Consider the following 25,843-nt stretch of genomic DNA (forward strand, 5'->3'; position numbering starts at 1 on the left):
CTCCAAAAATCAGAGATAGACAAGGGTCCAGTTCTGAACCCAGAATGATTTCCCACTGGGTACATTTTTCTTAAATAAAGGCAAGATTTTCAAAGACACATGCAGTTTATCAAGGGTCAAGAATAGTTGTTTAAAAAATCTGCATAACTTCATAACCTAGTTCTTATCCCTGTTTTTTAAAATCTCATTCTTTGTAAGTAAATAGAAGTTTGATGTACACGTCAGCTTGGATTCTTCCTCCTCATGTTATCTTTTTTTTCCATTGTTTTCCTCATAATAGAAACACATATGCATATTTCAAAATATGAATCTATTTATTTAGATATTTATTTAAAACTCTAATGATGAACATACAGTAATACTTCTCATAATAACAGTGATAGCTAAAATGGTACCACTAATAATGGCATCCCTTATCTTTCAAGTAGATAATCACATTTATAAACTATGTGACTTCAGGATGAAAACTCATGTGAGTGGAGCATCTCCATGCAGAAATATTTGGAGGACTGCCCTTCATCCTTTTATGTTCAGGATTTTGCAGAGTTAAATACTCTGATGAAATAGCTGGAAATTGTACCAGTAATAGATTAAGTCCCAGCTAGCTGATGGTAAATGCAACACTTGAAAAATCCATTGAATTTGGTAGCTATAAACAGTTAGTTTAGCACTCTGGAATCAGTTCAAGGCAGTATGCCTGATTTTTATTCTTTTAATGTCACTGTGGATTTCACTGTGGCTTGGGAATGATAGCAATGTTGCCTTATAAGAGTAAAAAAATTGGTATGCTACACTTGCAGCAAGGTGAGTTCAGACTGGTGAGACATTTTCTACTGCAGTCAAGAACTTGCGCCTCTAAACTGATCTAACCCACATTCCAGCAGTGATGTCCTAAATATCTCTTTGGATCATGCTGTTACAGTGGGATTTTGTTGACTAAACATTGTCATCTCTTGTTATTTTGGATTATGTGGAGCATCTCACTTGATCTCTAGATCAAAAATGTTGTATTTTCCTAAATCCTATACTTCAGACTCATGTGGATGTTTTGGTAATACTTGGGCATTGAAAAAAATCTCATTCCATATCTGCCTGTAATGATAGTTACATGTCGACGTCTAGATGGAAAACACCAAAATGCAGCTATCTTAATGTCAAAATGAAGCCCACCTATCATTTAGTTTGCAATAATATTCATATATGAGGCATGGAGTAGCTCTTTCCTATGATCACTCAGTTCAGAACAGAATTTTGTCTTTTTGGAATAGCATTTATATCCAGGTTATTTTTAAAAGTATATTTTTGCAACTCCATAATTTTTGTAATTATTTCATTCATAATTTCTAATTGTTTTTATTTAATAACTGACATAAGGTTTTACTTCACACCCAAAACATATGCCTTTTGTTTAACTCTCTAGATTTGGTTGTGGAAATTATTGGGGTGTAGACAGAATCCTCTTGACTTCTACACTTTTTAAGATGAACAATAAACCCCAGAAAACCCAGTCCAGCTATTCCTATAATTCTTTTCTCAGCATCCAGTCCCATGACTACATGTTCCTGTTTTTGTCTCCTTTAACATATAAGGAACATTTTCCTACGCCATAGTAAGCCTAATTTCCTGCATATAATTCCATCTTTTTTTTTTTTTTTCAGTATCTTGGAGGAAGAGGAAGAGATGTTCTCAGGGAACCAGACCTCTGTGACTGAATTTATATTCTTAGGCTTCTCCAATTCCCATGGAACCCAGCTCTTTCTCTTCGTCCTCCTCTCACTGGTATACATGCTCACCATTACAGGGAACATTGCTTTTATTGTCATAGTTCAGACAAGCCAGCAGCTTCACACCCCCATGTATCTATTTCTAAGCCACCTAGCCATGATGGAGACTGGGCATATGAGCAACACTATTCCCAAAATGCTAGTGGACTTCCTGGCGGAGAGGAAGTCCATCAGTGCATTAGGCTGCATTACACAGCTCTACTTCAACATCTTCCTTGGGGCTACTGAGAACTTCCTTTTGGTGGCCATGGCCTATGACCATTACTTAGCCATCTGCCACCCATTGAACTATGCAACTGTCATGAATGCCAGAGTCTGTGGCCACCTGGCTTTTGGTTGCTGGATGAGTGGATTCCTTGTTCCCCTTTTCCCCTCAGTCTTTCTCTACCAACTGTCTTTTTGTGGCCCCAATAAGATAGATCATTTCTTTTGTGACTTGGCTCCTGTTTTGCAGCTCTCATGCACAGATACTTCCATTAATGAAATCAGCTTCCTTTCATGCACATGGACTGTGGTGTTGGGCTGCTTCATGCTCATAATGGCGTCCTATGTACATATTATCTATGCTGTCCTGAGGATGCCATCCATTGCAGGGCAATACAAAGCCTTCTCCACTTGCACAGCTCACCTGTTGGGGTGGCTGTACGCTATGGGTCCACCATTTATATGTACGTGAGGCCATCAGTGAGTTATACCTTTAGGTCTGACAAAGTAGTGTCTGTTTCCTACTGTGTAGTAACTCCATTCCTGAATCCTTTCATTTACAGCCTGAGAAACAGGAAAGTTCATGAGGTTTTCAGGACTGCCCTAGCAAAGACAAGAGATGTCTCCAAACATGTTGCATAATAGTAATAATCCACCAAAAATTAAACAAAAAGGTAATCAAACCAACTCCTGCACTTCAGTTCAGAAAGCAAAGGCTTGGGTGAAAATAACTAGGTTGTTATGTCCACTGCTCTGATACTATAGGAATTATGTCATATAATCCTGTTATAAACATATAATTCTGCAGCAACTTCATTTCTGTAGTCCATCTCATATTTAAATACCCCAGAAAAATTTACCAGCTCTAAGCTGGTCATCTGAAATCTATAGTCAATAATGAAAAGCGGATAGCACCAGGGGAAAAAGTCATCTTAGATACCTTAGAAACCTTTACTTTTACTAAGTAGCATTGATCTCTGGATTTACCTATGACTAGATAATTGCTTAAACCTTTATGCTTTCAGACAGTCAGGAAGGTGTAATGAATCCTACTTTTCTGAGTTCTGGTTTCTCATTAGGATTTAGGCAGGCATCAATCTTCCTTAATGTAGACATCCTTTCTCCTTCTAAACCCTTCTTCTCCACTTCCCATTCTGTATAACAGACTGTGTTACCTCCCTTTCCATCACCTGCAGCCCACAGTGCTCATTACACTGCATAGCTGCTTCTTTGCTCTGCTTCATCTGTTGTCCATGTCCAACAATACATACCATTCTCTACTGAGCATGGCAAATTTTTCACCTCCCAGTTGAGACCAGTATCTGGGATGCTATCAGTTCTCCTTCATCCTAGTGCACTGCCGGGAAGTCAGAGAGATTAGTTTAAACCACCATGGGAGCAGGGCAGAAGAGACGGGCTTGTGTGAAGAAGCATTGCTCTCAGCAGAGGTACCTGGACCTGATAGGAGGCTGGGAAGCAGGGCTGCTGCTCATCACCTCCTGAACAGGAGAGATGTCTAGCTGTGTGAGGTCTTCTCCTCTTCCTAGTTAAAATCAATCAACTGTGATTTAAATTAACTTCTTTGACCCAATGTTGCTCCAGACAGGAAAGGAAGGACTTCCTTAGCTGTTATTGGTCTTGGGTGAGAGAAAAAAAGTACCAGCTGAAGGGGTGTTCCTTGTGCTTCCCACATGGTATTTGTACTAGCCTGTGTCCCATATAAAATGTAATAGCTATATCTACATCTTAACTCAGAAGCCCAAGCTCCCTTTATAGACACTAGAGAGAAGCAGGCACTTCCAGAGTGTGAGCTATGTCATGGTTTTTTACATGGCTAAATTACACTAGATGAATCACACACACATATCTTCTCTAGGCATGAAATCTTTTCCATCTGGATTAGTAATCTTCCTTTATTTTTTCCTCCTTTGACTACAGGAGGAGCCTAGATAACTAGATGACATTTTAAGGATATTCCAATAGTTCTCTAGGGGTAAGTGCAATGACTAAAGTCATAACATCCCTTCTATCCTTTCCGTTCTGCCCTAAGCTATATGAACATGAAAATTCTTGCCTAATACAGTGTTTGTCACTGGCAGAGATAGAGGAGTGCAAAAACAATATGACTGGACTTACCCAGTGTCACAGGTTGTACAGTCAAAATTGACAGATAAAAATGAAATGCAGATGACACAAAACTGTGAGGAGTGGTTGATACCCCAGAGGGCTGTGCTGCCATTCAGAGGGACCTCCACAGTCTGGAGAGATGGGCAGAAGGGAACGTCATGAAGTTCAACAAAGGGAAGGGCAGAGTCCTGCACCTAGGGAGGAATAACCCCATGCACCAGTACAGGCTGGGGGCTGACCTGCTGGAAAGCAGCTCTGCAGAGAAGGACCTGGGAGTCCTGCCGTACTCTAAGGTGAACATGAGCCAGCAATGTGCCCTTATGGCAAAGAAGGCCAATGGTATGCTGGGTTGCATTATGAAGACCATTGTCGGCAGGTTGAGAGAGGTGATCCCTGTCCTCTACTCAGCCCTGGAGAAGCCACACCTAGAGTGCTGTGTCTAGTTCTGGGCTCCACAGTACAAAAAAGACATGGACATCCTGGAGTGAGCCCTGTGAAGGGCCTCAAAGATGATGAAGGACTGGAGCATCTCTTATACAAGGAGAGGCTGAGAGCCCTGGGGCTGTTTAGCCTGGAGAAGAGAAGACTGAGGGGGAATCAACCATCAATGGTCATCAACCATTTTTTTTGTGACATCTCTCCAGTGCTGAACTTTTCTTGTACTGACATATCTCTGGTAGAGACAGCAAGCTTTGCACTGGTCCTGGTTGTCCTGTTGATTCCCCTCTTCCTCATTGTCATCTCCTACAGCTGTATCATGTCCACCATCTTGGGTATGTCCTCCGCCCAGAGAAGGAGCAAAGCATGCTCCACTTGTACTCCCATCTCACTGAGGTCATTGGCTTCTCCATCAATATCTTCATGTACACCAAGCCCAAGAGGACCCATCCATTCAACTTCAATACGGTAATCTTTTTTTCATTCTGTGTTGACTCCAGCATTGAACCCTGTGACCTGTTGTCTGAGGAATAAGGAGGTGAAAGACATTCTGAGGAAGACCATAGGCACAGACTTCTCTGCACACTGTTTAACAAGTACATAGGCCAAGGAGACAGAGGTAGAAAGACAGTAGCAGAAGACACCTAGTCCTCTGGAAACAGTGCTGAGAAGGGCTGCTACTCCTGGTTCAGTCGTCAGCTTCCTGATGCACTGGAGACTGTGAGTTTGTGTAGTGTCCTCATTGTTTTTATATGGAACTGTCTCCTTCCTATTCATGAGGGTGCTGTGATGACTAAAGTATACCTAGCTGTAAATTACTTTACTGTGATGACTATGAAGTCATGCGAGGACCTTGGCAGACAAATAATTTTCTTTTGAAAATCTTAATAGTGAGATTTTTTTTTGGAAAAAATCAAAAGAAACTTGGATAGTATTAAAAATCAGTCATAACTGAAAATCAGTCATCAAAAATCCCTACAGACACATTTAATGAGAGTTAAATGAGAGAACTTCCTTATTCTATCACAATCCTTCTGTACAAAGAAGGAAGCATCGCACTAGCTGTGGCTGTACTGTTTGTTTTGGCTGTATCTTCAGGTGAACTTACGCTTGCCGTATGACATGCCAAAGACATTTGCATTCACACTAATGCCAAGAGAGCCACCTAACTCATTCCAGGCCAGAAGCAGGATGAGTCCCAGCATGCTCTGTGTAGTCAGGGAGTCAGGGCCCAAGTCTGAGCCCTTCTGCAACAGGAGAGTATTAATGAATCCTCTGTGATGGTTCCCATTTGTGATGCACTGGTACAACAACTTGCATTTCTAGCTTTTTCAGGATACAAACCCAAATTTTACTGGAATTGATCAGCTGTTAAGTCCTTTGGTCCTGAATTCTTATCACCTAATCCTTCACCTCTGCCTTACACTGAGTTACCACACCCTCATCAAAAGTGCTTCAGATGACTGAAGCGGACATCCATCAAATGATAACAATCTGTCATTTCCAGACTTAGGTGGACAAAAACAATAAACAAATGTTATCAGAATAGCTGTTATTCTTGTACTGTTTAGTGCTATGTGTTACATTGGTCTCATATTGCAATATTCCATATTCACAATACCACTGTTTATCCAAGCATTTGTTTCTATAATCTCTTGAAAATATAACTACTGGAAACCAACACATGCTAAATTCCATTTTGTCTAGTATTAGTAAACTGAATAAGAATAAGAAAAAGAAATTATATTTTTATTAGTGGTATAATTACTGATATCAATTAGATCAGTTACTTGTGCAACTCTGAATATGTGGAAAGAAACATTACTTATAGTATATTTAGACTTCTAGTATCTCTTAAAATATACTGCATAGTTATATAGTCCATGGATTTAAAAAAAGGTCATTTTAACTTATGATTTCATCATAACAGCAAATCACTATCTGGAGACCCTGTCCTACTGGGAGCACAAGAAAATTCAAATACCTCCACCCACAAGCCCTAGGAGCCTTTGAAGTCAGAGGGGAGATGTTGCTTCTTACAGAGGGAAAAAAAGGGATTGTTTTCTTTCAACTCTGTATTCACAATTTCTCCTCCTTTCTGCCCCTACTGAAGAAAGAGATAAAATTCTATCTGTTTTAGTAACATAAGGTAATATTTCAATTTCTGTTCTTCATAGTTAGTGGATTTCTAAGACGAAAACAAAACATAAGTGTGTTTCCATAGTTTATTTTTCCAACTGGAACCCAGAGTTACTATTAGGATATACAAGTGGTGTCCATCCCGCCTAGCTTTACACATTGGCAATGCAGATTTTTACTTCTGAATTATTCACTTGGTCATCTGAGAGAAATAGGAACCTCCACAGCATGAGCAATTTGTACTATTTTAGATGTCTATGGAGGAGAAAGATTAACTGTACCCAGAAAATCCTTCCTTATTTCTATCATCTATAATTGGCAATTGTAGCTACCTATATTGATCGTAATTATATTGAACATATGAAATACACTGTTTCTTTCTATCTATCTATTTCTTTCTAGCCTTCTGATCTACTCATTTTCTCTTTCATCATTGCTAAGGTTAAAAAAAAAAAAAAGCGTTTTCAGAAATTCTGAAAACTCAAAGCCCCCAAAATCTTAAGCCATTTTGTATAATTGAAATGGTTATTAATGATACAGTTTCACTATTGTGTCAGTAGCAAGAGTCTTTCTTAATCTATAGGTTGAAGCCAAATTCCCACCAGACATACAGATATCTTCATGGTAGTCGAAGCAATCTGTTTCCCATTATTAGTTTGGAATTTTTGTTGCACTTGTATATCCTGATCTCATGCATGTAAATCCTGAAGAAGAAATGCTAATTCTTAGTTCCATTTTGCAAAGCTGCAGTCCAGATCCTGTGGGCCAGATTCTGATCTCAATAGCAATGTTGTAAATATAGGAAAAATGTTTTGTATTATTCTCTTTTTGTCACAGTATGGCTGTGACTTTCCTAATTTGCAAGCTGGGATTTATCCTGCTTAATCTTAAATTTCTACAGTATAGACATCTATATCTAAGCTATCTTTTCTTTGTAAGTGGAAAGAAACAGACAGTTTGGCAAAATTAATATAATTTTAAAGTCTTCTTTAAAATTTAACAGGTTACTCATGCCTTAAAAGCACCTCTTTCTTCCTAATAATAAAATGAAAATTAGAACAGATATGTGCATTGTAATCATCCACATTTAGTGAGACTAATTTCCTCTATGATCTGGCCTTGCTGTCTTTTTGCCATCTCTCTTCATTGCTCTACTCTGCACGGTGTTGTACTTGTAAGGAATGGCATTGATCTTACCTAGTTTCCAGTGCATAGCTGTTAGGTCTCTTAGTTTAAGTTAGTAAAACTTTCTCTTTATTAAAAATTCACAGAAAAAGTGATTCATTAAATCATAAGACAGGTAAATCAATTCAAATGAAGCACATTCTTGTGCAGGCTATTTCCATTTGTTATTTGTTATTTCCTCATAACCAAAGGAGCATAACTATCTTGCCCAGATACCTTACTTTTACAAAGCTGGAATTAACAGTTGAATCCCACCCCGAGACCTTTAGCAAATCAATACAGCCTTTCAGGATGTTACTTTTTCCAGCAGTTTGATGTTAACTTCTGGAGATTTACCTTCCATGCAACAGCTGATGAAATGAAACTAGTGATCATTTCTCAATCCAGCACACTCAAACTCAGCCAAGTATATTTTGGCTAAAACAGTCCAAGAAGATTCCCAGACAAATAATTCCATTAGTAGAGCTCATGAGGGATAAATTCCCACAAAATGGCAGCAAGATGCAGATGTTGGTGACCTCTTTTATGTGGGCAGCTATCTGTATAGTAAACATCTTCTTACTTCTCAAAACTTAAATTAAAATTTAGGATACAAATTTTGTAAGATTTGATGAAATATGTGTAAGTGCATAACACTTTCATTAATTTCATCTTTGCTAGATTTGGACTGTACTTTTGCAGGTAAGGTTAACTAATGAAAATAATTCTAACATAGGTAGGTCATCTCTGCCCACAAATCAAACCAGTAGGTGGGGAGCCACAAGGGTTTTCATATCACCTAGCTTTAAGCACCAAGAGTGAAATTAATTTCAGTTAATTTCAGCTATCTAAAAATTGGTAATCATATACTCACTTCATTATTAGTCAATACTGGCATTCCTTTGACATCTGTCTTAAATGGGAACAAATTGTGCTTCTGTACTGTGATCTATTCCTTAAATACAGAGTGTTTCTAAGATGACTGCCTCACCTGTAAATGTCTGTATCTAGATGCTGAAGTTAAGTGAGAGACATCCAACCTATCAAAAGTGAAATTCTTCTGGCTCATCATAGATGCCTCTTATGATAAGATAACCTGTCCTTTGAAGATGTCCATTTTTTTCTATATAAAATTAACACAGGAAGGCTATTTCAAATTTGTATGTCTATCTTCTGTTCATCTAATTTAGAGAAGATAAATCTCAGCCTGTGACTGTTAAAAATCATCTTGTACAGGTTCCCCAGCTGAGCTCTTTTACTCTGGGGTCACTGCCATATCCATGCCTCATCTTGTATCTTAAACCCCAATTTATTTGCAGCTGTAGCTATTTCTGAGACCACAAGTCTGTCCCAAGCTACTAATCCTTTTGTAGTGTGTTTTTTCTGTCTTAGGATGCAACTTGTTGAGGAAATGAAGCCAGGAAACCAAACCATCATTGCCCACTTCATACTTTTGGGGTTTGCCTTCCATGGCAAGATGCAGCTTCTATTTTTCACAGCAATTTTCTTCATGTTCCTGGCCACCATGATAGGCAACTCTCTTATTGTTGTGATCACAGCCATTGACCCTGCCCTACACACGCCCATGTACTACTTCCTAAAGAATCTCGCCTTGGCGGAGATCTGCTACAGCTTGAGCATTGTCCCCAAGATGCTTATGACTCTGCTGGTGGAGAGAAAAACTATTTCCTTCACAGCTTGTGCCCTGCAGCTCAACTGTGTTGTACTTTTTGTCACCTGTGAGTGTTTCCTGTTAGGCGCAATGGCTTATGACCGGCAAGTGGCAATATGCCATCCATTGCACTACAGCACAATGATGAACAGGAACCTCTGTGTCAAGATGGCTATTGGGTCTTGGCTCTCTGGTGTCCCTGGGGCTGTGGGCTTCACCACATGGTTATTTACCTTGCCTTTTTGTGGAGGAAACAAGGTTGATCACTTCTTCTGTGATGTTTCTCCTGTTCTGAAGCTGGTATGTGCAGATACAGCCTTGTTTGAACTACTGATTTTTATTGCTATTGTCATAATAGTGATGATCCCTTTTTCACTAATAGCCATCTCTTACCTTTGCATTATCCATGCTGTGCTTCAGATACCCTCAGGTGTGGGCCAGAAGCGGGCCTTTTCCACCTGTGCAGCCCACCTCGTGGTAGTAACTCTTTTCTACAGCACAGCTGGCATCATTCACCTGCGACCCAAATCCAACCTCTCATCCAACATGAAGAAAATGGTTTCCCTCTCTTACACAGTTGTCACCCCCATGCTGAACCCCATCATTTACAGCCTGAGAAATCAGGAAGTCAAGCAAAGCCTGAGGAGATGCTTTGACAGAAGATTAGTTATGAAGCAGCTTGCCATTTTTCTTCTATCTGGGTGAGGGATTCCTTGTAGATTTAGAAATAATTGGTCCCCTAATAACAAATTTTTAATGGAATTTTTAAATAAAGTGGAATACCTTTCAAAAATATCTGTGCCCTTTTAGCAGTCCTTTGTTACTAAAAACATAAAATATCTGACCTTTTTTTACTTGGCATATTAGAATGAATTATTGTGATTGTACCTCTGGCCTTGCAATCAAATAAGCAAACCTGACTCAGTGTTGAAATATTTAAAATGTGAATGTCTTCATTATAAAATTCTAATTCAATGAGATGAATCATCTCCCATGATTATGCCTGTATGTCCATAAGTACAAAAAGCATCTCGCTTGAAAAAAAATGTTTTACTCCTCCATCAGAGTAAAAGTGAAAGCCTGGAACCTTTTTCACATTAAAAAAAAACCCTCAATAATGAGATGAGAAACAAATTAGTATCTTATGATTGCAAGAAGAGAGCTGTAACTCCTGAAAGTGTCCTTCCCGTTGATGAGAGAGACCCGGTTCAAGTCTAGACTTGATCTGATTTTTTTCTCTCAAAACAAAGATCTCATTCCCAATGTAGCAGGTGACTTGCTCATTTTTAAACAGAAATGGTAAACTGAAACATTTCCAGCCAGCTGCAGTAGCTTTCTAGGAAGTACTTCCCTGTTCAGGTATGCTGAAAGAAAGCTATGGGAGGGGATTTATTTTTAACTCATTTGAACCTAACCCTTTCTGTCTGATCCTTTTTCCGGCCTGTCAGAAGGAGTGTTCATTAAAGTGAAGTGTGGCTTGTGCTTTTATTTTCTCTCTTATTCCTTCTAATTTCAACCCCAGACCTGGTCTTGCTTGTATCTGAGCAGCATTTTCCCTTTCAGTTTGTGTGATTAATACCTGATTTACATCATTTTGACCAGAATAGCATTTTCCTCTGTAGCAATCAAGTGTTTTTCCACCCACCTCACTTCTGGACACAGGAGGATCAATTCACCTAACTATATATCACCATTCAGATTTTGACTATCTGCATTTTTAAATGCGTATCTGAGTAAACAAGTGATTTCCTGTCCCACAAAATTGTCTTACCCCCATTTCACTTTGTGGGAAGCACCCCAGTTACTTATGTCTATATGTCCTATGGGCTACAATTGAAGCCATGTTAGAGAAAACAGCATGGAAGTGGCCTCAAGAGGAAATCTAGTCTGTCCACCCATTCCTCTGTGTCTTTTTTGACAAATCATATCATTCACCAGTTTAATTTTGGACTAAGAGCAGCTGCTGTCATTCATCCTGAAACAAAATGTTTTGTCTTGGTTATACCTGCTTAACTTTTTAAGACTTTTTTTTTTTTCCAAAAAATAAATCTGGCCCACTTCTTAAACAAAAGCTGCTGTTGGGAAATTACAAATATATACGAACTCCACAAATGTCAACAATTTCCACAAGTTTTAATCAATTAATTTTGTTGCACAAAATCATTCTCTAAAATTGATCCACACCTTGCAAATATTCCCCCCACTTCTATAATGTTCTATAATTATATTTTTCATTTGTTGAAAGAAAAAAAAAGTCTGGGTCTGCATGAGACACACTTGTATTCTTAATACTTTAGTTACCTAAATATACAACTAAGTTTTCTTCTGCCTTTTTCTTCATTTATACACTAATATGTCCAGCTGCCTATTTGCCCGCCTGTCTACTTATCAAGCATTTTTTCCATCAGTCTGATATTTATTGGTTCTACCTTATATTTATCTGTCTAATTCTTGGACAAATACCAATAAAGACTCTCATCACTAATTCCCGCTAATTCTCTGCTCTTCCTTCTGTCATCTTATTGTGCTCATGTCTACGTATTCGTTTGCGTCTCCTGATCATATGCCTGTCTCTAGCAATGGGGCAAGGCTTGGTTCCGTTGGTACATCTTACAGTCAAGTGAAAGAGTTTAAAAAAAACATATTCAAAATGTTAAAAAATGTTACTCAGCTTTTTAATAATTTTATACATGCCATGATTTTTTGTAACTAGAGGATTATACAACCCAACCGAGTGTGCAGGTAATTTTACAAGAACAGCTCCAGAGGGAACTGGAGCTCTTGAAGGACTGTAAGGCAGTGCTATTTCTGCTGTGGAAGGGGCTGGTAAGAGGGAAGATTTTATCAGTGACAGCTTAGTCCTTTGGCACTCATGAGAAAAATAGCCAGAGACAGACAGTCCACAAGATGCTTGACAACAAAGATAATGCTCATTTTTGTCTGACATTGTCAGCTCCTACTGGAAACAGGCATTCATTAAGTTCATTTGGAGCATATTAATTTAACATTGTTAGGCTTAAAAATAAGAAACAAAAAAATCCCCTCTTATGTCATGTGCTCATTAAAAATCCTGAAGTTTAGCAAAACTCTTCCCGAAAGCCAATTTCTCCTATTAGTCACCCGATGAGTGCACAGAGAATTAGAGGCAACAAAAAGCTCATTATAGTTTCCTCACTCTAACAAGCCCCTGGAGAAGAGTGATGCAGTGTGAAGGGCAGACACAGAAGTAAAGTTTCCTGGAGTTTTAATGGGGCCTGCTGAGAGGTGTTAGAGGTGGAGCAGCAACAGGAAATGCAAGTGTCCCTCCCAAGAGGCTGATTAGACCAGAAAACCGGAGACATGGTTGCAGGAAGACAAAAGAAGTAACAAACTTTCTTATCAAGTAGCTCTTTTCAGTCCATCTGAAGATGATGCTTTCAGCCCTCACCTGCCTGAGGTTTCTCTCTGCTTGATGTGATTTGTGGGGCATGCAGAGGGGCTGCAGCAACACAGCACTTCTGCATATCCAGGCTCCTGGGAGGGAGCAGAGGCAGCACAGCAAAGGCGTCTGAACAGACACCTCTTCCTGCTTTCCAGGTCACCGTGGCAGAAATCAGCCAAGGGGCAGTGAACAGGACAGACCTCCCTGTCACGGTACAGCCTGATGATACCCCCACAACACCCCCTGTGACTCTTATTACATCTCTGACACACACAAGCACACACGTTCATATCAGTCTGGCCCACACATCACCCTGGGGCTACCCTCCTCCCGCAGCCTCCCCAGGCTCAAGGACTGTAGCTCAGATCTGAAATATAGCCCTCGCTACCTCAGTTTACCTGATACCCCTCAAGCCTAGCCTGCAGGCCCCCAGCAGTCTGACCCCATAGAGATTGTAGCCAGCTTCTCCACACAGAGCCACTCCAGACCCAGACCTATTCCCTGCCCCACCAAACCCCGCTGTTTGAGTGGTGCCTCTCAGTCACAAATCACAGGCAGCAGTACTTAATACCTGCCCCTATCATCCCTGAGCTTCCACACACACACACCCCCAACACCATTCTCCTACATTTCCAGAAATGGAAAGTGAAATTGGATTGCTTATCAACTCCTTTAGGCTGCCTGAAAGTTGCAATGGGATCAGTCTCTGTTGTCATGGCTATTGCTTATCAAAGGGACAAGGGATGAAGTCTAGCTGACTAATTTAGAAAGATTTATTTAATGCACTATGGGTATCTATGGCATAGGTGTCTGTATCAGGCCCTCAGGCCCCTTTTAGGTCAGATAAGATAAAGTCAGTACAGTGAACACAGCCTGGAATAAGATTCAACTTCTCCTAGAGAAGACATCATTTGGTCAGCTGATTTTCACCCTAAAAGTACCTTTTTCTGATTATTGGATATTAAGAGAGCCAAAAGCAACTAACTTAGATGTAAACACCTATATAGCAGATGTTTAAAGTTTTTTGAGATCAGTTCCAATACTAATTTTCAGATAGCTAAAGCCAGCCCAAATGAACCCTGCATTAGTCTAAACCAAGCATACAGCTTCTGCCTTGACCCAACTCATTTTAAGGTAAGGGAGAACAGAAATTCATTAGAAATGCCTCTCCATTCATGATAAAAGAACACATACCCAAACATAGGCATCTTGTGCCATTTGGGGTGACCTAGGGTAGCACTGATGTCAGCACAGGGTTGATAGATATGACCAAGACAAGAGAGCTACAGGATACTTTAAGGTAGCTAAAATAGCACCAGATATCTATGTTTAGACAATTATTTCTCACTTTCATTAGAAATGCCTACAGTCTAGATGGCAAGAATTTCACAAGGGGTGGCTGAAACTTAATGGTTTAAATATAAGCTGTTCACGGGTATAAGCTTCATTGATTGTGCTCTTAGACACAAAAATTGGACACCTAAGTTCTGAGCTAGTCATCTTGACTCCCTTTGGAGTCACTGGATAGAAAAAGTAGCTCTGACCTACCTGATGGGCAGACCATTAGAATAGATCATCTTTCTTCTGGAAGTAACTGGTTCTCAACATTGGCCATAAAAGGAACCTAGGGAACTTGCTTAGCTCAGAGCCTGAATTTTTAGACACAGAGCTAGGTGAGATGAACCCAGATTACAGTCACCTTTCTGTTAACATTGGAAGACAATGAATTGGACTGACTCTCTCACACCTCTTTAGGAATATAAAGGAGGTAGGGAGGAGTAAGAACTGATATAATGTAACATTGGAACAAAAGGAGTGCAGTAAGGTGTGAGAAAGATGCAATTGTAATATATAGTTGGCATTTCAGCGCAGGAGCAGCTGAGAAGGACAGAATGGACACCTCTTCTGTAGAGTGGCCTTCAGAAAACAACAGTGTGTTGACCTTGGAGGAAGGATTACTAGGTGGCACAGTAAGTGATGGGGAATACTAGAAAGAATGGTGATCCAAAGGGAAAAGAGCTTAAATGAATATTTCTCATATTAATTTTACCATACCTAAGAAGATCACAGGTTAGCTCTCTAAGTTTAAGATTCATACCTTACATCTTTTTACAGTCAGGGGAAAAGAAATAAGCACCTCCGGAGGATGACTAGTCCCTTCTGACCAAGATGCATACCTGAGAACATGAGGAATCATGCTGGAGGGGTGTTTGTGGCTTCCCATTGACTCCTGAGGGACCCTGCATTCCCCGCATTGGCATGGCTCTTCTTTATCAAGAGGCTAAACTTAGTAGAAAAGGCAGCCATCCCTGGCAACTACAATGCTCAGCTCCCTCACAGTCCCCAAATAATTGGTGAAGAGAGACTGGCACTACTGGGGTTATGGAATGGGGAGCTCCCTCTCTCTCTCCGTGAGGGAACCAAAACACCTAACACAGATTATGTTGCAAATTTTCGGCTGTTAAATTTAGGTGAGGTTTGACCCACGTGGTAGTGTCACAGCGAGAAAAGATTCCTGTCTCTTTACTTTAGACATCTAAATGATGCCTAAAGGTGCAATTCATATCATCAATCTTCAGATGAGATGAATGTTCTTTTCTTGGCAATGCCTATTTCTTTCCATGAACTTCAACGGTAGCCCTAGCTACCAAGATGAGAACAGACATAGATCTTTAATTTTTAGATTCCTGTTTATAGCGTTACTAAAGCTATACAGATGTCTTTATCATTTTTGTCCTTTGGGAAGCATTGACAGCATCTACACTGCTAAAGGTAGCTCCTCAGGAAATGATACCTGACCTCTGGACAGATAGTGCAGCCTGGCTCTCATCCACATTGCTGCAAGCCCCCTCTGGCACAGGTGGGCTGAACAAAGGCATCCAGTGTCACAGCAGAAGCCCTGGGATATATGTGACATCTTCGCAAGGTTGACAGATACGACCTGTGCCTTAGGATAGACCTGTGTGCTTTTAGAGCAGTAGACACAGTCCAGGAAGGCATTCCCACAGCATCTAAAAGGATAATGTATATTTACATCTGGACAGATGAATCCTACCTTTCTTTTACACACGGCATGGCACTTGGCCAGGGTCCTCGTCTATGCCCCATGGAGAGTGCCTGTAGCCATAAGAAATACTTTTTCTTCTTGTGGCTTTTGATTCCTAAGTGACTGAAATAATATGAAAACATGACAAAAATGTTTTGAGTTCAATCAAAAATTGGGGGGAAGGGATGTATTTACATTTTGGTTTTACCATTCTTTCTAAAAGAAGCCCATTTCAGTTTAACCAAAAATGTATTTCTCTCTTCTTTTTTCTCAAAGAACCACACAGCCAAAGAAAGCAATTTAATTTATTTTCACTTGTGACTAGGCAAATCACCACACCAGCAACCATACACTTGCTTTGGAAGCCATCCTCAATAGTTTATATTTTTACAGTCTGGCCAAAAAAGCCCCACAAAGCATAGCTCTTGATATGTCATTTATATAAATCCATAAATGCCTAGAGTGCTTTCCCCAGGGCTTCTCTGACCTTCTCATTCCTTAAGGTGTAGATAAGTGGATTCACCATGGGTGTCACGACAGTGTGGAAGACAGAGAAAAACTTGTTAAAAGCTGTGAGATTGTAAGTTTTTGGTAACATATAGACAAGGATGAGAGTTATATAGTAAATAGTGACCACAATGAGGTGAGAGGAGCATGTGGAAAACGCCTTTTTCTTCTCTGTAGCCAAAGGAATTCTTAAGATGGCAATGCCAATTAAAATATAGGATGCTACAGTGAAAAGAAATGGCAGCACAGTACATGCAGCAGACATCAAAGAAGTTACAATTTCTATCAAGAATGTGTTACTGCAGGAGCATTTTATCATAGGTGTGAAATCACAGAAGAAATGGTCAAGCTCATTGCAATCAAAAAAAGTAATTTGCAACATCAACAATATGATGACAAAGCTAATCATAAAACCACTTACCCAGGCCCCAGCAGCTAGTGCTATGCAACACTTATGATTCATTAAAATGACATAATGCAAAGGTTTGCATACTGCTAAGTATCGATCATAAGATATCACTGCCAGGAGATAACACTCTACACCAACGAGAAAAGCAAATATGAAAAACTGTGTCATGCAGCTGCTGTAAGAAATACTTCTGTCCCCTGTCAGGAAGCTGGCCAGAAACCTGGGCAGGATGGTAGAGGTGTAGCAAGTCTTCAAGCAAGACAAGTTGCCGAGGAAGAAGTACATCAGCTTGTGGAGATGCTGGTTAGCCACCACCAGCACAAAGACGAGGATGTTCCCTGTCATTGTCACCATGTAGACCACCAAGAAGAACAGGAACAGAGCAGGCTGAAGATCAAGGAAATTCCCAAATCCCAGGAGGATGAATTCCGTAAGGTAGCTTTGGTTTTGCTTTCCTATAGCTGACATTGTGCTGAATCTTGAGGAGAGCAAACACTAAAATGTAATGTGAAAAATAATAAAGCTATTTTCAAAGCATGTCTGTAAAAATACACTTTTCAAATTCATTCTTTGATCCAATCTCTATGTCCTGGTAACTTAACTAACACTCCAGCTCTGAAAATGTTTCATCAATATTTGCTATGAAAAAACAAATTGCCTTATTTCACTTTTTCTCATTCACAGTTGGTATGCCTTAGGGACAAGAGGAAACAGGAGTTTAAATTTTTTTTTCTTCTTTTCTAAGAAGTAAGGATGATCACATGCCATTTTTTGGCTCTGTGTCTTGGCCTATTTCCTTTTCTTGAATATACATACCCCAGTTCTTATTTTTTGTGCTCTGGATATGCTTTAACATACTCATGCTTCTTTGTACATCACCCAACTATGCCAAAGTGGTGAAAGATATTCACATCTCTCTACATCTGAGCTGTCATATAAGCTTGTGGTCACATCAGATCAGCTTCTCCAGCCAGCCATCCTGCACACAAACTTTCTCATATTCTGGATCTTGGGCGACCTGATTGACTTACAAGGTAGGTAGAATTCAGATATGGGGAAGGACTGTCTCACATTAGGGCTATGCTCTACAGACAAAGTGAGTTCAAATCTTGGAAGCCATTTGACTTACGTTTGAATGCAATACTGAGTACAGCTACTGAAAGCAACAGAAATGTAGTCTAAGTGATCCAGAAACAGATCTTGATGGGGAGAAGAGCATAATGTAATTGGGTTTTATCTTAAAAACACACACAAACTTATGCAGACACACTCACACAAAGCAAAATAAAACAAAACAAAAAACAAAAAAACCCTTCCTCTCCAGACCAGTTTGTTCAAAGAAATCATTTGAAAAATATTGGGGCATTCAGACAAAGCTGTGACTGGCATAATAAAATCATGTCAGTCACTGCTGAGCTTTACAGCTCAGTACATTGGTTATTTCCACTGAGAGAAAAGCTTTCCACGGACAGTAGCAAATCAATCTTTTCATCAGTTCTTCATTCCGCTTCTCCCCAAATCTGAACACTTTCCTTTGACAGCACTATCTACATGGCAAGCCAGTTATTAGTTGGGATTTCTCATACACCATCCCCAGTCACCATTTGTGGGATGCAGTGTGGATTCTGCAGGCTGTCTTCTCTTCTCATCATCTTTACATGAAAGCCAAGAATTTCATCTTCTAAATTTGCCCTTAATAAATCTCTGTATTTACTAGAGCCAAAACAAACTCCAGAAGGCCCCTGTGACTCATTATATGGTCTCTAATATGAATGCAAAATCTCTTTTGACAGTTTTACTAATGGGAATTATAAATATTTTAATTTATAGATTGATTGAAAACCTCTCAATAACATTCTCACAGAAAGCTTATATGTTAACACTACACTTACATTTAATAATAAAAATTTATTTCTCCCTCTCCCACACATATTATCTGCAATTATATTCCATTTTCCAAAAGCACCTAGATATCCCATGAACTTGATGTGAGCTGGGTGCCTGTTATGCCAAATAAGAGGGGACTGTATCACAACCCAGCTGAAAGATGACTTTATAGCGTGACACTAAAGGCCTTTGATGCAGCCACTCATGTATGGCATGAGGGCATGCAGTAACATTTCAGAGAACAGTTGCTTCTGCATCAAATCACAACTGGTGCTTTCCACAGTCAGATTCCCAATCTAGAGTAAACCATTGAGAAAAGCACCCTGTCAATTCTGCCTGAGTTCTCTCTGGGCGAGGGGAATAGATGGATAGCTCCAGAAAGAAGACAAAAACATAGAAATAGGTGGGCAGTGAGGATTATAAGAAGCACTGACACCCCGGGATGAAAGACAGAGTAAACCAAATCAACACTGTAAACGCACTAACTCCTAGCATGGGTCCTGGCTGACTCCAAACCATGAGTGCTCCCTGCTTAGTCTACAGGCCAAGCTGGACAGAGGGTATCGCACAGTCTGGGCTATAGTCCAGCTCTCTTGAGTGCTTTTCCCACTTGGCTTCAGTGTCAAACGCATGCCAAATATCAGGCATAGAATTAAAAATGGGGCAGAAACTTGAAAAATTTGAAGTGCCATATTTTTTCCTATACTTCAGTCTTCAGTTTTTGCCTGCCAACAAGCTGAAATGAATCCAATTATTCAGCTGTTCCCATGAGACACCCAAAGTGCATCGTTTTAGCAGTGGCTGTGTTTTCTGCATGTAGCATTGATGTGCTAAGAGTTAGCAGTGAGATTCCAACACCTAAAGGGGGGCATCTAGTGTCCTGTTAGATGCTCTGGAGTATCTGAGACATCCACACAGGAGCAGCAGGTATCTCCTGGGGTCCCTGGGACACCCACACCCTCCTGAGGCAGCACTGGAGGCTAGGCAGGATGTCCTAGGTTTTCAAATATGGCACAGAATTGGCTACTTCTAAGACCACTGAAGGAGACCCACTAGGCCATTGTCCTTGGTACAAACCCACCAAGATGAGCAAAAGAAAGGAACTTTTTCTCCAAAATGCCATGCAAATTAAGGAGCATATGGCTTAAAAGGGTATAGGGCCTATTACTGTACACAGGAAGAAGAGACGTTTGGGCCAGAGCAGAGAGAATTTGGGGACTGTGTAAAATATCTTATGGGATGTCTTAAGGGGAGTGGGGGATAGTGAAAAATTTATTATGGTTTGTTTAGGAGGAGGACAAAAGGTGGGGAAAGGGAGGGATCAAAGTGGACTGAGAAGGAAAAAACATGGGAAAATAGAAAAGGGGTTAAAGGAGTCAGTCGTGTGCAAGCAAGGCGCTGGTCAGTACACCTGTCTGACTGGGCCCTATTCTTGATCACCTTAGCTGATCCTGTATTCTTATTGTTAGAGAATATCGGACTGAAGCTGTCTAGAATTAATTGCTTAGCATAACTTGCTTAGCATTAGTAGCTAAATTTGCTGAAGCCTTAGGCCTCAGGCTGTGAACTTTTACTTAGATAAGTAAAAGGGGGCCCCAGAGCCGGTTCAAGCTGGAGAGATAAAGAAGTTACACAGACAGCAGGAGTAGCCAACCTTGAAGATAAGAAGCAGCCTGCCTAGAGACAATGAAGGGGCCCAAGGAAGAAGGGGAAGAMCCCAGACCTAACTATTACTATTGGTSCAAACTATYGCTTAAGGGGTGGGGAATTTAGATTGTAAGGGTATAATTGCCCAGGGATTTCTTTGTTYGGRGTCCCTCTTYGGAGGCACCCAGCTCGAGCTGTAATTACCGCACTTGTATCATTAAATTTTATTTCTCTTCAATCTGACTTTGAACTTCTGCCTCAGCAGGAACCTAGGGTCGGACCCTGTTATGGAGGCTGGCGAGCCTGATTTTCCATAACAGTTTGGCAACCCAGATGAGACCCTAGGCGACCACCGTTGGGGCCTCTCGTCTCCAAACAATCATCTGGCGCCATCGGGTGAGTTCACCTGGGATCTTTGGCAACGGGAGGCACCGAGAGGGTGAGTCTTAAATTTCTGCCTTGAACTTCTGCCTCAGCAGGAACCTAGGGTCAGACCCTGTTATGGAGGCCGGCGAGCCTGATTTTCCGTAATACTTATTAAATCCTATTTCTAACTATCTTCTGCATGAGTGTTCTTCCCATTCTAAGCAAACTTCAAGCTGGACTAGCTGGTGCATGCATGTATGTGTGTGTGAAACGCAGCACATATCAACCCTGACCAGCTGAAGAGGAACAGAGCCAGGCAGTCTCTGGTGTTCGTGATTATGGGAGCGTGAGCTGGTTTTGAGTGTGTACCGGTCCTCAGGGAACTGTATCAAAATACCAGCTTATCCTTACTGCAGACCTCTTGACTAGATAAATAGGTCCACATGCATCTGCAGAGATGAGAGTGCTCCTCATAACTCAGGGAACTCATTTATTAACCTGTAATTGTGATGATAATTCACACAAAAGCACTGTCTTGACTCTTACAAATGACACACATTTCAGGTGTGATTCAGTCCATGAACTTTAGCTATCTTCAGCAACATCTGAACTAATTGTCCAGACTGCCATTACAGTCAAAGGGAAGAAGCACACATTTCTAAAGTGTGTTCCACCTTATATGTTTAAGATGCTGCCTTCAGGATCAATGTTGTAGAAATACAGATCTCCACTGGCCATAAAGCTTACTTAGAAATCTGGTTCATATTTAGGTGGTTATTCTGTAGGCTGCAAGAAATTCCGTCTTGAATTCCTATTACTTTCCTGTTTTTTTTCTCCCTAATTAGGTTTTTTTTTTACTGATGTTTCATTTCATACTTCAGCATTTTTGTAAAAGTTCTTGCAGTTTCATTCACCTCTTTGTTTCTCAATTAATAAATAAGATTGCTCACCATGGGATTCTAAAGTGTGTAGAAAACAATATTATTCACTGTTCACCATGAATCTGTGCTTGGTAATATTTACAAAATCATAATGGTTTCATAGAAAATGATAATCACATTGAGGTGGAAGGAACAGGTAGAAAATGCCTTTTGCCTTCAAGTGGTAGAAGGCATTTTCAGGATGGTGAAAATGATGGACATATATGATGTTGCCATGAATACAAATGGGAGCAGGATACAGAAAGAGGCCAGAGTAGAAAGTACAAGTTCCATCTGGTGAGGGTCACTGCAGTAGACTAGGATCACTTGAGTAAAATCCCAAAAGAAATGATCAGTTTTGAGGTGGGCACAAAATGTCAGTGGTGAAAGGAAAGGTATTAGTACAGTATTAGTCAAAAGGCCAGCAGCCCAAGATCAAGTGACTAACAGGGTGCAAATTCTGCCATTCATAAGGGATGGACAGCGGAGAGGTTTACATATGGCTAAATACCAGTCATAAGACATTGCTGCTAGAACATGACATCCCTCTACTGCCACAGAGCCAAAGAAATAATATTGGGTGATGCAGTCCCAAACAGAGACTGATTTCTTTCCAGTCAGGAATCCAAAATAGTAATTCTGGGTTCCCACCATAGTCACTGAAGGGAAAGAGGCAGTTCCAGAGGGTGGAGGAATCACATATTTTCTCAGCATGTTTTCTCTTTCTCTCTCCAGGATGCGAAGGGGACCTACAGTGAAGATCTCCATTTAGCTGTCTAGCACTAGCTGTCTAAAACAAGGTAGCTCATTCCTATACTTGTTTTCCAAGTATGAATGGCACATCACTGCAGTTTCAGCACTGTCTTTGTGTATTCCAACTTTTAAAGACAGACTATTGATTAAGTCCTCATCTTTGGAGAGGATTTCTTTCACATCTCTGCAGCTCCATTTTTCCTCCAGGGATGATAATATGTGCACATAGCCCTGGGGAAAAAAAATCTGCTGGGGTAGAACTGAAACTCAAATTCAAATATCTAATTCTAGATATCTCTAATTCAGGTGTCTCCCTGTGAGTAAGGAGATTCATTTAACTGCCTAAACATACTCATCTAGTACTAATTTAGATACCCAACAATATCCAGCATCCACCCATCACTCCAGAAGGGTCTCTCACAGACCCTATGCCACATCTGCCATTTTTGTAAGGATGTCTAAGATACTCTAGAGTATCTGAACTGGTACTTGGCTCCTATATTTATGCACTTGAATCCTGCTGTAAGTTCATGAGCTGAATAGCTCCCCAGGCTGTATTGACCAAATATCCACTGACTATAATGGAAGCTTAGACATCCCAATCATGTGTAGAGACCTACATGGTAGGCGCTGCAATGTAAGTGTTTCATTTTGGAGCTGAGTGCAGGGTTCAGCTGCTTCAACACAGATCTTACTCTCTCTGAGACATCTGTAGGGTGCTGGCAGATATGACACAATACCTATGGTAGACCTGCACCCTTCTTAAGCAGCAGCTAGAGACAAGATAAGAAATTCAAATCCACCTAAAATGGCATTGGACACATAGGTTTAGGCAAATGAATCTTATTTTCAATATGCATATTATACGTTCACTCTCAAGGAAGAGAAAAAGCACTGTGTAGAGCAAAGTTTATTTGAACCCCCTGATAGTGTCAGATTTGTCCAGATGGAGCCATAATCTTCAGGTTTAGGTGAGCAGTAATCCTGTTTGTGGTTATATGCTTTTCTTTGAGTTTATCTCTGCAAATATTTCCACCCATTTCCAAAAGGTAGAGTGAAAAGCTTTTCTACCTCTCTCTGAGACCCCTTTTCTGTACAGCCTAAAAGCATTCACTATTATTCCATGTCTCCAGTGCCTACTTATTGCTAATGGCCAATGTGGCTTCTCTGTACTTCAAGTGATTGTCTAGCCAAAAGCAAACTGAAATTTCTGGAATGAATCCACAAGAAAGATGTCACCTGTTTTTGCAAGATGCTCCTTGGCTTAAATGCTGGAGGGCCACCTATTTAAATGATTTACAATAACTATTCAGAGTTAGGATTATCTGATTAGAATATGAATGTGTCTGACAAATCATCATTCATAAAATCTTCATCTTGTTCTTTCTTCTTTAATTCACAAGAGCATCCGCTAAAAGCCTTCTATGTACACAGATGTTGGTACTGATCTGAGATGTGCAGAATTCTCTTCTGCTGGCCTGCTTTTTTCCCCTAGCAGCAGATAATGCATTTTGCATTGAAGACAATATACATAAAATATCACTGTAATATCACTGTGGGACAGTCCCTAGCTGAGTCCCTCTCACCACTCATGAACCTTGCATTACTTTCCACCCCACTGCAAAATACAGTAAGGCAGATGGAGGAAAACCTATTACGAGCCATCCTGTAGCCTAGGCATTAGGATGCCCTCTGGTAGTTAAGGGAGTTGTGAGTAATAACCCTTTGAGCTACATGACAGTTAGGACTCAGTTATTTTACTTAATGAGCAAATACTGTAATGATTCTCTAAATTTAGAAAAGGAGGATAGAAATCTCATTAGACACATTGAAGCTGGAGTCATCTCACTCAAATTTAGTCCCCTGAATATTTGACTATTTTAAGGAGTCAGTTAGATTCTCAATATGATCAGTGAAGAGAGAGAGACACTTCTGAGAGTTTCCATAGCCTCTTCAGATGACAGTTTGGGAATTGGATGACTCACACTACTCAGTAGCTATTCTCCCTTCACTTTCCAGATGGAGTCTGTAAATAGCCATCCTAGGCTAGGTATAAATTAATAATTTTTGAATTGATTATATGGAGGTCTTCTGGCACCAAGAACAGAGATTTGTCTTCTGATGTGCCTTGTCCTCCAAACTAGAGCCTCTAAAGGGCATGCCCATACACAGATCATGGCAACGATGTGGTTGAGACTTTTGTTGGCTGAACACAGGCATTTTTTTAACTCTGTCTTGTCATTGACAGAGCCAACGTTCGGCAGGAATCCAAGGGTATCCCATGTGAAAGTCAACAGGTAGATTTTTGGATGTTTGAGGCAAATTTATTTCATCTCACATGAGCAGTCAAAATGTATGGCATTCAGTCCCTGCTGTTCAGTTAGCACCCTCTCTGCACCTGCTGAAAGCAGAAGTTATTGGGATAGAAATTGGTGTTTTGGATTGACTACACTCCCATCTAGTGGCATGTAATACAACTCTCCTTTCCTCTTTATTGGACCCTGTGGTCTTTGAATTGCGCCATGCTTTTATGTTTTGTCTTTTCCAGGCTTATCAAGCTGACTCAAAACAGTCCTTGTCTCTTATTTCTTGCAACCACCATTATGTCTGTCTTGTCATGCCAGGGAGAGAAATCTGACTGACGAACAATTGATATGGACAGGGCTGTGTTTACAGTTCTCAGAGCTGTTCCACAGAGTTCTCTGGGCTGCTCCCCAAGTGGATTTGCCACACCAACACTACATCCTTTGGCCTAGATCTGCTCTTATCCATCTTTGGTATCCTTATGGATGTGAACCACAGTTACTTCGTGTGATCTTTTTTTTCAAAGTGCTTGAAATAAGAGGGCTATGTCACAATCTGTCAGAGTAAAGTTTCATAGCATGACATGAGGCATGCCATATGCCTGGGACATGCCCCGAAGGTCTTTGACAGTACAAAGATACCTGAAGATGTGTCAGAAGTCTCTCTTAGTTTAGGGAACTAAACTTGCCACTCTGCACATTCATAGTGGATTCATGTGTGTTTTTAAATAATTTAGCTTCCAGCTTATCCTTGGATGCTGGTGCCAAAACTCCCACACCGTTTGCAGGTTTGCTTGTTCCTGGGCTCTGCTTTGGAGTTAATCCAATAATACCCACCAAGACAAAGCTAAGGCATGGTTCTTGTTGCCGCTGCTCCAGTAACCTCTTCCGGTTAGCTGGCTCAATGAAATTGCACCAGGGCTTCCTCCACCCCATACTGACCTCTAACACTATAACAGCAGTTATTGTGTGTGTTGGTATCCAAGACACAAATCCCTCACACCAGGCCGCAGAACGTGGAGCTCATACTCTCTGGCGTTATTAAGACTTTTATTC

At 40.5% G+C, this 25,843-nt stretch overlaps 3 protein-coding genes and 1 pseudogene across 10 annotated transcripts in view; 3 read left to right on the plus strand and 1 right to left on the minus strand.

Annotated features, from left to right (window-relative positions):
- The first annotated feature begins 1,680 nt into the window (after window positions 1-1,680).
- On the plus strand, window positions 1,681-5,157 carry LOC112967229 (annotated as a pseudogene).
- A 4,110-nt stretch (window positions 5,158-9,267) lies between these two features.
- Window positions 9,268-10,233, plus strand: LOC112967290 (olfactory receptor 10A7-like). Its single transcript, XM_026068353.1, has one exon. The coding sequence runs from the start codon at window positions 9,268-9,270 to the stop codon at window positions 10,231-10,233; it is 966 nt and encodes a 321-aa protein (XP_025924138.1).
- A 6,219-nt stretch (window positions 10,234-16,452) lies between these two features.
- Window positions 16,453-17,379, minus strand: LOC112967332 (olfactory receptor 5-like). The gene has a single exon (XM_026068410.1). It carries the CDS (start codon window positions 17,377-17,379, stop codon window positions 16,453-16,455), a length of 927 nt encoding a protein of 308 aa, XP_025924195.1.
- A 3,309-nt stretch (window positions 17,380-20,688) lies between these two features.
- The window catches only part of LOC112967336 (olfactory receptor 10A7-like), a 33,388-nt gene continuing 28,233 nt past the window's right edge, over window positions 20,689-25,843 (plus strand). For 5 of the 8 annotated variants that reach the window (XR_003253928.1, XM_026068420.1, XM_026068425.1 and 2 more), the window contains exons 1-2: window positions 20,689-20,884; window positions 22,467-22,531. The gene's annotated coding sequence lies outside the window, so the exon portion shown is untranslated. The remainder of the gene's footprint in view (window positions 20,885-22,466; window positions 22,532-25,843) is intronic. The other 3 variants (XM_026068422.1, XM_026068426.1, XM_026068427.1) reach the window with 2 other exon arrangements.

This window comes from Apteryx rowi, unplaced genomic scaffold (genome assembly GCF_003343035.1).
Source record: "Apteryx rowi isolate R43461 unplaced genomic scaffold, aptRow1 scaffold_27, whole genome shotgun sequence".
NCBI lineage: Eukaryota > Metazoa > Chordata > Aves > Apterygiformes > Apterygidae > Apteryx > Apteryx rowi.

Coding starts and splice junctions, on each gene's coding strand:
- LOC112967332 (XM_026068410.1), bottom strand. CDS start 17,379: ATGTCAGCTATAGGAAAGCAAAACCAAAGCTACCTTACGGAATTCATC.
- LOC112967290 (XM_026068353.1), top strand. CDS start 9,268: ATGAAGCCAGGAAACCAAACCATCATTGCCCACTTCATACTTTTGGGG.